General features: G+C 39.3%; 2 protein-coding genes across 3 annotated transcripts in view; both read left to right on the top strand.

The window, feature by feature from the left end:
• Positions 1–2,029: 2,029 nt before the first annotated feature.
• On the top strand, positions 2,030–4,145 carry xrcc2 (X-ray repair complementing defective repair in Chinese hamster cells 2). 2 transcript variants are annotated; one of them, XM_046290859.1, is made up of 3 exons: positions 2,030–2,117; positions 2,615–2,696; positions 2,796–4,145. In XM_046290859.1, exons 1-3 carry the CDS (start codon positions 2,079–2,081, stop codon positions 3,599–3,601), a joined length of 927 nt encoding a protein of 308 aa, XP_046146815.1. In that variant the 5' UTR covers positions 2,030–2,078; the 3' UTR covers positions 3,602–4,145. The 2 variants fall into 2 exon arrangements, with proteins under 2 accessions (XP_046146815.1, XP_046146816.1); XM_046290860.1 differs by lacking the exon at positions 2,030–2,117 and adding an exon at positions 2,176–2,494.
• Positions 4,146–10,850: 6,705 nt separating this feature from the next.
• The window catches only part of kmt2ca (lysine (K)-specific methyltransferase 2Ca), a 235,970-nt gene continuing 234,205 nt past the window's right edge, over positions 10,851–12,615 (top strand). The window contains 1 exon segment of the mRNA XM_046290968.1: positions 10,851–11,542. The gene's annotated coding sequence lies outside the window, so the exon portion shown is untranslated.

Consider the following 12,615-nt stretch of genomic DNA (forward strand, 5'->3'; position numbering starts at 1 on the left):
CCTAGCCTTCAGATTCAGAATGCTGAAGGTCTGCAAAAATCTTAATTTGTTTGATTCTATACTGTAATTTACTGCAGGCTCATACCACTAATAGATGTAATGTTTTTGCAACAAGCCTGGATTCGATTTAATGTTAATCAATTTTAAATTATGTGTAGCCTTGCTATAAAATGTAAAAAAGTAATGTATTTTCCCTCTGAAAGAGAATTTGAACAACCCATGTAGCAAAGCCACAGCAAAATCATACCACCATGACCCATCTCTGATGGGGTCTCCCCCCCCCCCTCCTGCATGAACCAATAATAACAAACTTCAGCTTAACTTTTTCAAAACTAGTTTAGACTATTCTGTCCTACAGTATTACTATCTCAATCGAGGAGCCTACTACAGTTAGCCACTGGCACTGTATTTACATTTAAAGCATACCTAACCTAAACTCTTGTTATTTATAATATATTGTAATAATATATTATTCATCTTATTATTATGTTACCATTAACTGAGAAGGTGCTTTCCACTTGCAGAGTGGAACAGAGCCGGATGGCAAAAGGTTGTGTCGATTGGTGGTATAACATGTTTTATTTATTTCACCTTTAATTAACCGGGTAAGCCAGTTGAGAACAAGTTCTCATTTACAACTGCGAGCTGGCAACATAACCTTAGTAACTGTCATTTTCGAGACAGATCACATACCTTCAATGCAAGCTCAGCTTTTTCGAGCAAACAAACTCACCCAATCCCACAATCTATCACGCAAAGTGGTGGGTGGACTTGCCATTTACTCATGATAACGAAAGAATGTCCCCAAAACACCATAGATTATTTGCAACAACTGTATCAAAAAGTTCGTTTAAATACAGTGTATTATTGAAGGTTGGATAGAAGGCTGATTGCTCTGCCCCGTGCTCGCTTATTTCCCTCTACCGTTATTTATATTCCTAGTAGTTTGACAGCGAGCGTATTTCCATTGTAAAGGGGAAGGGAAGAGTCAAAGGGAAGATGGAAAAAAGGTAAACCGCGCTGGCTCCGTTCCCAGCTCGAGCGTAGTAATGGGAACACCTGACCGTGACTCAGTTTCTCATACCAAAATGCTCTATTATGTAGAATGGTTGCTGAATCAATCAGCTGTTACAGAAAAAAATACTTTATTGAAACCTGTGAAATGTATTTTCTTATAACACAACATGAAATAACCAGTCAGTTTAAGAACAACTTCTTATTTTACAATGATGGCCTAACCCTCGCCACCATATGGGACTCCCGATCACCGACGGTTGTGATACAGCCCGGGATCGAAACAAGGTCTGACGTCTCTAGTGTAACAGTATTGCTCTCATCGCACCTACCTGGGCTCGAACCAGGGACCCTCTGTACACATAGACAACTGACACACACACGAAGCATCGTTATTAATATCGCGCCACAAAAGATTTGCAGAGCAAGGGGAACTACTACTTCTAGGTCTCAGAGCGAGCGACGTAACCGATTGAAACGTTATTTGTGTGCACCCCGCTAACTAGCTAGGCATTTCACATCGGTTACACTAACACTGAGATGAAGTGCTTTAAACGACTGCGCCACTCGGTATCCTTAAATGAAGAAGCCGTAAAAACATCTAAGGATGATTTTAGACAGGCAGCCCAATTCTGATATTTGTTTCACTAATTTATATTTTGGCCAATCAGATCAGCTCTTAAAATCATCTGAAGTGGGAAAAAAAATATCAGAATTGGGCTGCCTGTAAAACGCTGCCAGAATACCACCAATGTATCTCAATATAAACAACGCAAGGTGGCATCTGAACTCCACTGTTTCCTCTCCTCTCTTGTTATGCTGTAACCATTCCTCACGCGCCCAATGAAAATCAGGAAAATAATATTATGTCACACGAGCTAATATACTTTATTATTGATAAAGTTAGGATTAATAGCAATTATGCTTAACTACTTTTCATTATGTGTACCAAAGATTGGGTAACAATGCATATAGCTCGTCTGTGTCAGATATTACGGTAAAATACCAAAAGCAGGAAGTCGATTTGAAAAAGCGCGTTCTTTTTTTCCTGACAGACACAGGGGATGACAACTACTGCCAAAATGACAGAGAACGGTGCACAAGTATGTTGCAAATTAACGTTAAACTATAAGTGTAATAAGTATCTAACGAAAGGTTTTTAATAAAGTAACATTATGTATATGTCGATGTGCACCTTTCCATCAAGTATATCCACATGTGCTTAGCTAACCAACCTTTTCTTTGTACGTGCTCTTTTATAACCCTTTCGTGCTTTTCTGTCGCTTTCGACACACACTCCATACAGGTTAACGAGTATGTACCCGATAACTAACATTGTTAACACTTACGCACTTCCATACATCGATCTAGTAACCACAGAGACACATCGCAGTTAGCTTAGTTCTAACAAACATTTTACAGTCACTTCCTGGTTCTGATCAGCTGTTTTCCTGCTTTGGGCCAGAAATGAATACCGAAGGTAAACCAGAACTTCAAGTTAGCAGCTAGTAGTACTTTGTTATCAAAGTAAAATCAGAAGTAGCTTATGGGTCATGAATATATTATGTTGTTTTCTAAATGAGTATGTATTTTATTTCAGTTGTTTGCTAGGTTGGAGGGGAGACGGTCATTGAGGGACATTGAACCTCACATCTTTCCTGATGGTGCTGGACCTATTCAAGGTAGTTTGCCCTGGTGTATAAACATGGCATCATCAGGCCATATAAAGAAATTATTACAGTAGTCACATAGTTGACATTTCTTTTACATTCATTCTCCAGGTGACGTAGTGGAGTTCCATGGCACCGAGGGAAGTGGAAAGACTGAGACCATGTACCATCTGGTGACCCACTGCATCCTCCCAGCCGACCGGGGGGGCCTGGAAGTGGAAGTCATGTACGTGGACACCGACTACCACTTTGACATGCTGAGGCTGGTGACAGTACTGGAGCAGCGCCTGGGGGAGGAAGCAAAAGGAGAGGATAGTGGTGCGGCGGTAGAGCCTGAGGAGAGGGTGCGAGCCTGCCTAGGCCGACTCTTTGTGGTTCACTGCTCCAGCTCAGTCCAGCTGCTTCTCACACTGCACTACCTGGAGAATACCTTCTGCAGCCGGCCCACTCTGTGCCTATTGGTCATCGACAGCATCTCAGCCTTCTATTGGGTGGACCGAAGTGGGGGAGGGGAGAGCGTGGCAAAGCAGGAAGCCAACCTCAGGAAGTGTTCAGAGCTCCTGGATCGGCTGCTGAGAGACTACCGTATAGTGGTGTTCGCCACCACGCACGCCATCATGAGGAACTACGGGCACTCGGCTCAGGCTGACTTGGCGGCCATGACACCTGGGCCCTCTGAGCCATCCTCATCGTCTTCCTCCTGGAGACAGTGGTCCTCCTCTCATGCCTCAAACTTTGACAAGGCCTACCTCAGCAGGGCCTGGCAGAGGCTAGTGACACACAGAGTGCTGTTCTCCAAAGGAGAGGTGACCAAGGACAGAAAGCAGGTGTTTTCAGCTGCATGCACCACCACAAGTACAAGAGGCACTAAATGCTCATCTTTTTGTGTTATGGAAGGGGGTGTTCAGTTTTTATGAAGATGTTGTTGAACTCAATTGATTGAATTCTATTCTGATTCTGGATGTGTTAAACTGATATTAGATGCTACAGAAACTTTTAGTGATTTTATTTCTTACATTTGTTGGATTATTTTAATCCACCAGATGTGGATGCTATTATGTTTTATGTTTGTGTCATTTGTAAAATAATAAATCAATACGAAATAAGTAAGATAAGGCAACTGTTACAGAGGTTGCAAATGTTTTGGAACACTCTGAATACTTTTGAATAACTGTATGCTTTAGAAGAAAACATTCTAAAACCATGTTTTTGCTTTGTCATTATGGGGAATTTTGTGATGGTTGATGAGGGGGAAAAAACGATTTAATACATTTTAGAATACGTTGTAACTTAACAAAATTAGGAAAAAGTCAAGGTGTCTCAATACTTTCATACACTGCACATTCAGTGTCTTCAGAAAGTATTCACACCCCTTGACTTATTCCACATGTTGTGTTACAGCCTGAATTTAAGATTTAAATAAATCTCACCCATCCACACACAATACCCCATAATGACAAAGTGAAAACATATTTTTTGAAATTCTGGCAAATGTATTGAAAATTAAATACATAAATATTTAATTTGCATAAGTATTCACACCCCTGAGTCAATACTTTGTAGAAGCACCATTGGCAGCGATTAGTCTTTCTGGGTAAGTCTCTTAAGATATTTCCACAGCTGGATTTTGCCTATTTATTCTTTTCAAATTTCTTCAAGGTCTCTTATATTGGTTGTTGATCTCATTGCTAGACAACCATTTTCAGGTCTTGCCATAGAATTTCAAATCAATCAATCAATCAAATGTATTTATAAAGCCCTTCTTACATGAGCTGATGTCACAAAGTGCTATATAGAAACCCAGCCTAAATCAAACTTTATTTGTCACGTGCCAAATACAGCAAGTGTAGACCTTACTGTGAAATGCTTACTTATAAGCCCGTAACCAACAGTGCAGTTCAAGAAGAGTAGACTAAAGTAAAAAATAATACTGAAAAATAACACAAGAATAACGAGGCTATATACAGGGGGTACCGGTACCGAGTCAGTGTACAGGTTAGGTGAGGTAATTAGTACATGAAGTGACTATGCATATAGATCATAAACAACGAGTAGCAGCAGTGTACAATAAGGAGGGGGGGGTCAATGGCGATTTAAGAAGACTTAAGTCAAAACTGTAACTCGGCCAGAAACATTCACTATCTTGGAAACCAACTCCAGTGTACATTTTCCCTTGTGTTTTAGTTTATTGTCCTGCTGAAAAGGGGAATTAATCAATCAGGTTTTCCTCTAGGATTTTACCTGTGCTTAGCTCCATTCCATTTCCCTTTTATTCTGAAAAACTCCCCAGTCCTTAACAATTAGAGGCATACCCATAACATAATGCAGCCACCACTGTGCTTGAAAATATGGAGAGTGGTACTCAGTAATGTGTTGTATTGAATTTGCCCCAAACATAAACTTTATATTCAGGACAAAAGATAATTGCGTTGCACATTGTTTGCAGTATTACTTTAGTGCCTTGTTGCAAACAGGATGCATGTTTTTGAATGGTTTTATTCTGTACAGGCTTCCTTCTTTTCACTCTTTCAATTAGGTTACTATTGTGGAATAGAGCGTTGGACTAGTAACCGAAAGGTTGCAAGTTCGAATCCCCGAGCTGACAAGGTACAAATCTGTTGTTCTGCCCCCGAACAGGCAGTTAACCCACTGTTCCTAGGCTGTCATTGAAAATAAGAATTTGTTCTTAACTGACTTGCCTCGTAAAATAAAGGTTAAAAAAAAACATGTTGCTGATCCATCCTCATTTTTCTCCAATCACAGCCATTAAACTCTAACTGTATTAAAGTCTCCATTGGCCTCATGGTGAAATCCCGGAATGGTTTCCTTCTTCTCCTGCAACTGAGTTAGGAAGGATGCCTGTATTTTTGTAGTGACTGGGTGTATTGAAGCAACATCCAAAGTTGAATTAATAACTTCACCATGCTCAAACGGATATTCAATGTCTGATGTTTTTCTTTTTTTCCCATCTACCAATCGGTGCCCTTCTTTGTGATACATTGGAAAACCTCCCTGGTCTTTGTGGTTGATCTGTGTTTAAATTCACTGCTCAACTGAGGGTCCTTACAGATAATTGTATGTGTGGGGTACAGAGATGAGGTAGTCGTTCAAAAATCATGTTAAAACACTATTATTGCACACAGAGTGAGGCCATGCAACTTATTATGTGACTTGTTAAGAATTGTATATTATTGAACTTACTTAGGCTTGCAATTAGAAAGGGGTTGAATACTTATTGACTCAAGAAGTTTCAGCTTTTCATTTTTTATTAATTTTCAAAAATGTAGAAAAGTATAATTCCACTTTTACATTATGGGATGTTATGTGTAGGCCAGTTACAAAACAATCTAAATTGACTCCATTTTAAATTCAGCCTGTAACACAACAAAATGTGTGGTATGAATACTTGAGACTCTAAAAATGGAAATTACCCTTCATATGACAGATCTTCTTAAGTCTAAAGTATTTTGGAAAAGAGGATATACTGTATGACAGTTAGAAAGAGAGAGTTTTCTATAAAATAAGCCATCAATAGATTGCGTGTAGAAATATGTCTGTGTGTATGTCTGTTAACACTCTTGTAGAGTATATTTCACAGACAGTTCAAGGGTAGAGGGGATGGAGCAGAGCTTCTGTATGTCAGTCATCCAGATTAATGTACAGTCTGGGATAACTGTCAAACCAAACTCGCCCTCTATAGGACTTCCTTAATCTCTATTCTAGTAAATGTTTAGGGTGATGGTTTAAAACAGTTTCATGGACTGTTGAGCCTCATCCATTCCTAGGTTATTACCTAGCTTGTAATATGGGGAGTGCTTGGTCAAGCTGGCAAGCACTACTATTTAAATGGGGTCTTCATGTTCAAGCAGGACTACTCTCACCCTACCCAATTATCCTTTGACTTTTGACACCCAGCCAGCATCCCATAGCGATGCCCTGGAGAAACACAACTAATTACACAGTAATTATCTATCAGTCACGCGTCCTGTGGAACCCAGACTGCTCGTAGCTCATTGACGGAGACCAGCTGTACTGTACATAATAGCAGGGTTTTGTTCCCTCCCTGTGGATCCCTGTATTGTTTCACAGCTCTCTGTTCTATAAGGCAAGCCTTACTGAGTAATTAGGCACTGAATGGTTTGTTATTACTCTAAGAGGAGTTGGTAAAAGTACCCACCCCTCCAGCAGCTGTTCACTCTGGTCCACCATTGTCCCATGTCATGTGATTTATCCCTCAGGGTATTAACTAAATAGCCCACAAGGACAGGGACTGTTGCACATACTGTATGTATCCCCCAACCGATCCAACTTTAGGACAAATTGCTGCGTAGATGAGCTTTGAAAATCTGTTGTGTGTTGTGTTTGAAAGGTACATTCAACTTCAGACCTCTGTTGAGTGACAGCTGGGCTTGTTTAATTCAAATTCTCAACAGTGTTAAGAAGAAATATGAATATTAAAGGTGAAATCTGTAAAAATACACATTTTTCTCATTAGAATGAACTGACATCCAGAACCGAGGAAACTGTATTGTGTCCTCAGTTCTGGATGTCCTCAGTTCGGGATAAATAGCCCACCTATAATGATGACATCCTTTGTATTTGGAGTGTGCAGTTGGTTTCAGTCGATAAGCATTAACCACAATGGCCTCATGGCAGTACAAGTCTGTGCTGATCGCCCAGCAGTTGCCAAGTCATCTCACATTGTATTCTTTGTGCTCTCTCTTTAAGCTTTGCTCCTGGTCGATATGGCTTAAGGCTCCTATTTTCTTGAAAATGTTCAGATCAATTCCCTTCTATCATAGAAAGAGCAAAGCAAAATTCTGATCTCTCCGACTCACCCTTACTCTGCCAAAAAGGTTGGATTTGAAGATTTTTGATGTTGCAATTTAGATTTTCTATACAAGCAAGTGTGGTCAAGGGCACCACTGTGTTGTTCTTCAGAATTGGCTACCTTATAGATAGATACACTGGCAATCACCTTGAACGATCATGGTTAAAAGGGATGCAGCTGATGTCAAAGTCACCTCAAAAGTTGCAATTGTTTTGCATTTTAGCTAACCCTAACCCTAACCCTAACCCTAATCCCAATTTCTAACCTTAACCTAATTCGCCTAACTTGCTACATTAATTATCCTAACCTGCTACGTTAATTATCCCAACTGCTATGTTAATTATCCTAACCTGCTATGCTAATTCTCCTAACCTGCTACATTAATGATCCTAACCTGCTATGTTAATTCTCCTAACCTGCTACGTTAATTCTTCTAAGCTGCTACGAAGTTCTGATTTGATCTGCATCCCATTTAGTCAAAACCAATTTGAATGTCTCTCTCAGCATGAGGATACAATTATGCATATTAATATCCTCTGTCATGTTTGATAATCAATGATAACCCATACTCTCCTTCATAATCCACATTGACAAGGTGTTGATCTTGGCTGTAAAGGCATAACCTTGATTCTAGCTTGCTGAAGCACCATCAACCATACTATTTCAAAACATCCCACTCAGAGGCCGGATAGCTCAAACACGAGATTTAATTTAGTCAGCACAAACGATCAATCAATGTAATGCACGTTACATGATGGCACACAGGCTCAATATTATTTTATTATGAATTATGAATTTGCTTACTTACTGATTTTAACTGGGTCCCCTTGCCCACATTCAACCGACAGACTTCAAGACCAAGACAGCACAGTAGCCTTTAACTTTGGCCCAGAAAACCAAATGGATGCCAAGCAGCACAAAAGAAAGACAGTTCTTCTTAATTGATTTGTTTATTGCTGTTGATTTTTTCTTCGTGTTCTTCAGCAGTTAACAAAAGGCTTGACGCCTGGGGAGGACTTATGGCTCTGAATGATACCATTTTGTAGTCCAAGCCTGGGGTGAAGAAGCAGTGTGTTCAACAACATATCCTTAATTAGAAGACATGAGACCAATGATTCTTAGTTTGTTATTTTGCTATGTGTTTAGGTGTTAAACAGATGTGTATGTATGTGTGTGTGTATTGTATTTAAGCTTTGAGAAATTGTGATATATATACTGTAAGGTAAAACATAATGGAAGTTGCCATTTAACCTAACTTCATGAAATCCAGAGTGAATGGTCTTAACTAATCTCGTATGTGGCATGCATTTGTCGTTCCATTCCATCTCTATAATTATTGTCCTGGTTAAAAAAAAATGCAAAGTTACCATGGTGGTAGAGGTTTATGAATAAAACCTCACTGCAGTCATGTTGTATCATCAAATATTAGAGTAAAAGAGGATACATAGGGGATAGAATCAGTATTTTCTACTTGCCACTGCCTAAGGTAGCCTATGTTACGGGTGTGAAACAGTGGTAGCCACTGGGTTGCTTCAACAGGAGACCTCCGGCTGGAGTCATTTGTAAATGTATTGCCCAAGTCTCTCAATGTTAAACCACTGCATGACGTGAGAAAATGAAGGGCTAATTCAGACCAATTATATAGATTGGTGCAAATTCAATTATTATTATTTTATTATTTAGAATTCTAAAGTTTCAAAGGGCGTGGGTTAGGGAGAGGGGGCTCCATGAGGATTGTATAATATGACAGGGAAGAGAGTGGTGCAGTCCCTTTCAAGGTATATACAATTGGGCTTGAAAGAGAAAGGTCCTGCAATTAGCAATTCAAAATGAATCCAATATTGTCTCAAAATAAGACCTCCTTGAATTAATTAGAAAGGATTTGGGATGACAAAGGGTAACATTTGAATGAACCTTTAGCTTGATCTAGGCTGTATAATTGCAACAAAAGCTTTGTGTGTTATTGTGGTATACCATATGAGTGAAGAGGGATATCATCTAACTGGATCCATTTACATTACATTTAAGTCATTTAGCAGACGCTCTTATCCAGAGCGACTTACATGTTGTATGTGTCATCCATCAGAACAACTCCCAATGTCTATTATATGGATGTGAATATATACTGGATGCATTTTGGGGAAGGTCATTCATAGATTATTTAAAAAAAAATCAAACATTATTGTCATATACAGTGATGGCTTAGTGTGCTGATGGTGGGTAGGGAAACATAGTAGTGCAGACTATATTTATACGAGTCCTACCCCTACTCACATCACTTCAGGGCAGAGAAGAAGCACACTTTCATTGACACAAACGCACACAGAACTAAGGACACAAGAGGAGGATATATGTGAGGTCTGAGCACTCAGTGAATCAGTGAAGCACTGTCCTATGAGACAGTGGAGCCTCTTTCAACCCATGAAGCTCATTTCCTCCTGCACCTGGACCAGTCTGGACTTCCTCCATCCCCTCCTTGACCCCCAGAGTGCATCCCACTGATCAATGAGAAAAAGAAATCTAAAGAAAAGAGCTGAGCAGAATCAATAGATAAAGTAACACTATGATAGGCGGATGTAAGTGAATGTATGGGTGTCTTATTTGCCCCCTCAAGGAAGTTGATGCCTGGTGTTTAAATGTAATTTGTGACTCCCTTTGACAAAAAAGATATGGATGCATTAGGATGTGCTTTAAGTGTGTTTGATACCTTAATGTTGAATAATCAACTCATAATATGTTTAGCAAAGTACACAATTTATAACTCTATTAGAACTCCCACAATTACCTTAATCATTTTCTGCAGCGAAAGGCAAAATGCAATTCATGATGTTATGCACTTCTGCCAGCTAGTAGAATATCCTTATGTGATAATTCTGAGAATAATGACTTTTATAGCAACAGAAATAAAACACATTTTTTAAAACTTATTTGCAACCATAATAACTAATCACAAAATAATAGGTATTTTGCCACTGGGTTCTCTTGAATAAAACCAGCAGATATGAATCAAAATAGAGAGAATGCATGGCCACGCGAACAGAATCCCATCCACTCTACGTAAAAACTCCAGGTCCATGGTTTGAGAGTTCTTGGCTGATGACTGAGAAGTCTCTTTACCTGGATAGTGCTCCAATGTATCACTCCGCAGGGTCAGTGAGACTTTTTTTTCAAAACATGTATTACGCGATCTGACCCAAAACGCTGCAATTTACATATATTTGTATTTGAGCCTTTGCATAAGCTTATTTTTTTTTAAATGGTTTATTCCTCCTGGACCATCATTTTATATAATACGTGTAATTTAACATTTCATTGGACCTATTTCCGCGCCTAACGTTGACAGGCAGTGCTTAGGTCTCTCCTAAACATGGCCACCATGATGGAGTAAATGCTTCAACTTTAAATTTCACATTTTCAGAAGAAAACTTAATTTTCTGTATTCTAACAGGAATGTTCCAACGGAAGACATTATGTCAAACATAATCCATATGAAATATTTGAAGAAAGTTTCTTGTTGGATTTAATACTGGTTTAAGTTGGCTGGAAGCTGGAAAGGAAAAAAAAGAATTGCATCAATTCCGTAAGCGTTTTCTTTTCTCTCGATAGTTTTAAAGCTTTAACAAACCTTTTGTGGGAATTTACAAGTTGTGGATATATCATTATTGCAATCATTTTACTGTGAAGAATTCAAGAAACGATTGGGATGTATAATATCATTTTGATGCGTTTTCCAGTGGAAAGTGAATCTTGGTGGTCGAAAGGAGAGAAGTAACGTTTGCGTTAACTGGTTGACGTACTTTTATAAGCCAAGAACCGAAGAATACATAAAGGAATATATCAGTTCATGTATGGTTTTGAGGCGCCGAAAGTGCACCGGTCGTTTCCCCATATTTTTGAATTGGTGGAAGATCGAGTCAACGATACCCCCCCCCCCCCCACCCCACTTATAATAAACGAAAGTATTACATTTCTCATATGGCTTTAAAGGTCATGAAGGAAATTCATCTACACTTCTAGGGTTTAAAAGGTAAGTTGTAATGTATATCTCGACATTTTACTCGTAGTTTTGTTTCTTGCGCAGCGAGAACCAGCCACCCTCAAGATTTCCGTGTGGCCACTCATGTCACCGTAGTGTAGAGCGCTCGGTTTCTGTTATTATTTCGATGCTAATATATGGCCTCATACTGCTTAAATTGAACTTAATTTCATTTTTTAATATGAGACTTTAACGCTATGGTTAGGCTACTCACGCAAGAAGAGGCAATCAATGTCAGTGTTTGGCAGGGTTATGACTATCAACTAATGATGCGGTCAAAACCGTATTTTGTGTGTGTGTTTACAGAGCTTTGAACAACATACGTTCAACCCCAATGCCCACTCTTGAACTGTACAAATGGAATTGACATAAGCAGATCACAGAGCCTGGACGTTTTAAACCAGAGGTCTCAAACGCTAGTCCACTATATTCGGTGTACAGTATTCAGCCTTTCAGTAACACACCTGACTTTACAAAGTATGTCCCAGACTGAAGATGCATGTTTGGATGACTATTTGAATCAGGTCAGGTAATGGGCTGGAATAAATCCCTGATCACCCATGTAACGTAAGGTCTCCAGGACCTACATTGGAGAACCACACATTTTCTATGGCTATTGGTATGACATGAGGTGACCCCAGTGTTGTTGTTATCTTTCCTCAATAACTATGCATAACTCTTCAAATCAAATCAAATCAAATTGTATTTGTCACATACACATGGTTAGCAGATGTTAATGTGAGTGTAGCGAAATGCCCTTGGTGTGACTTTAAAGCCAACACTGCTTGCAGGTCCTTCCATTGACAACCAAGGAATCCAGTTGCTATCATATGATGTCTCATTTAATTTTGAACAAAATGTGTCATTGGACCACAGCGTTACGTGAGCTAAGAACAGGAAAATGTTATGAGAATCTATGTGCATCATGTTGTTCAGTGAATGAAGATTGAGACCAAATGCTGTAGACGGGTAGGAGTTTTATTGGATTTGCATTAAGCCTAGACCTGGACTAAAACGTTGTTTCAATTGAGATTAGGCTTAATCTGTGTTTGGGAAACTGACCC

This window comes from Oncorhynchus gorbuscha, linkage group LG12 (assembly GCF_021184085.1).
Source record: "Oncorhynchus gorbuscha isolate QuinsamMale2020 ecotype Even-year linkage group LG12, OgorEven_v1.0, whole genome shotgun sequence".
NCBI lineage: Eukaryota > Metazoa > Chordata > Actinopteri > Salmoniformes > Salmonidae > Oncorhynchus > Oncorhynchus gorbuscha.

Bases quoted from the DNA above. Each gene is read 5' to 3' on its own strand.
- xrcc2 (XM_046290859.1), top strand. From the start codon at position 2,079: ATGACAACTACTGCCAAAATGACAGAGAACGGTGCACAA. The intron at 2,118-2,614 runs GTATGTTGCAAA...ATTTTATTTCAG, and splicing joins TGACAGAGAACGGTGCACAA to TTGTTTGCTAGGTTGGAGGG. The intron at 2,697-2,795 runs GTAGTTTGCCCT...TTCATTCTCCAG, and splicing joins TGGTGCTGGACCTATTCAAG to GTGACGTAGTGGAGTTCCAT.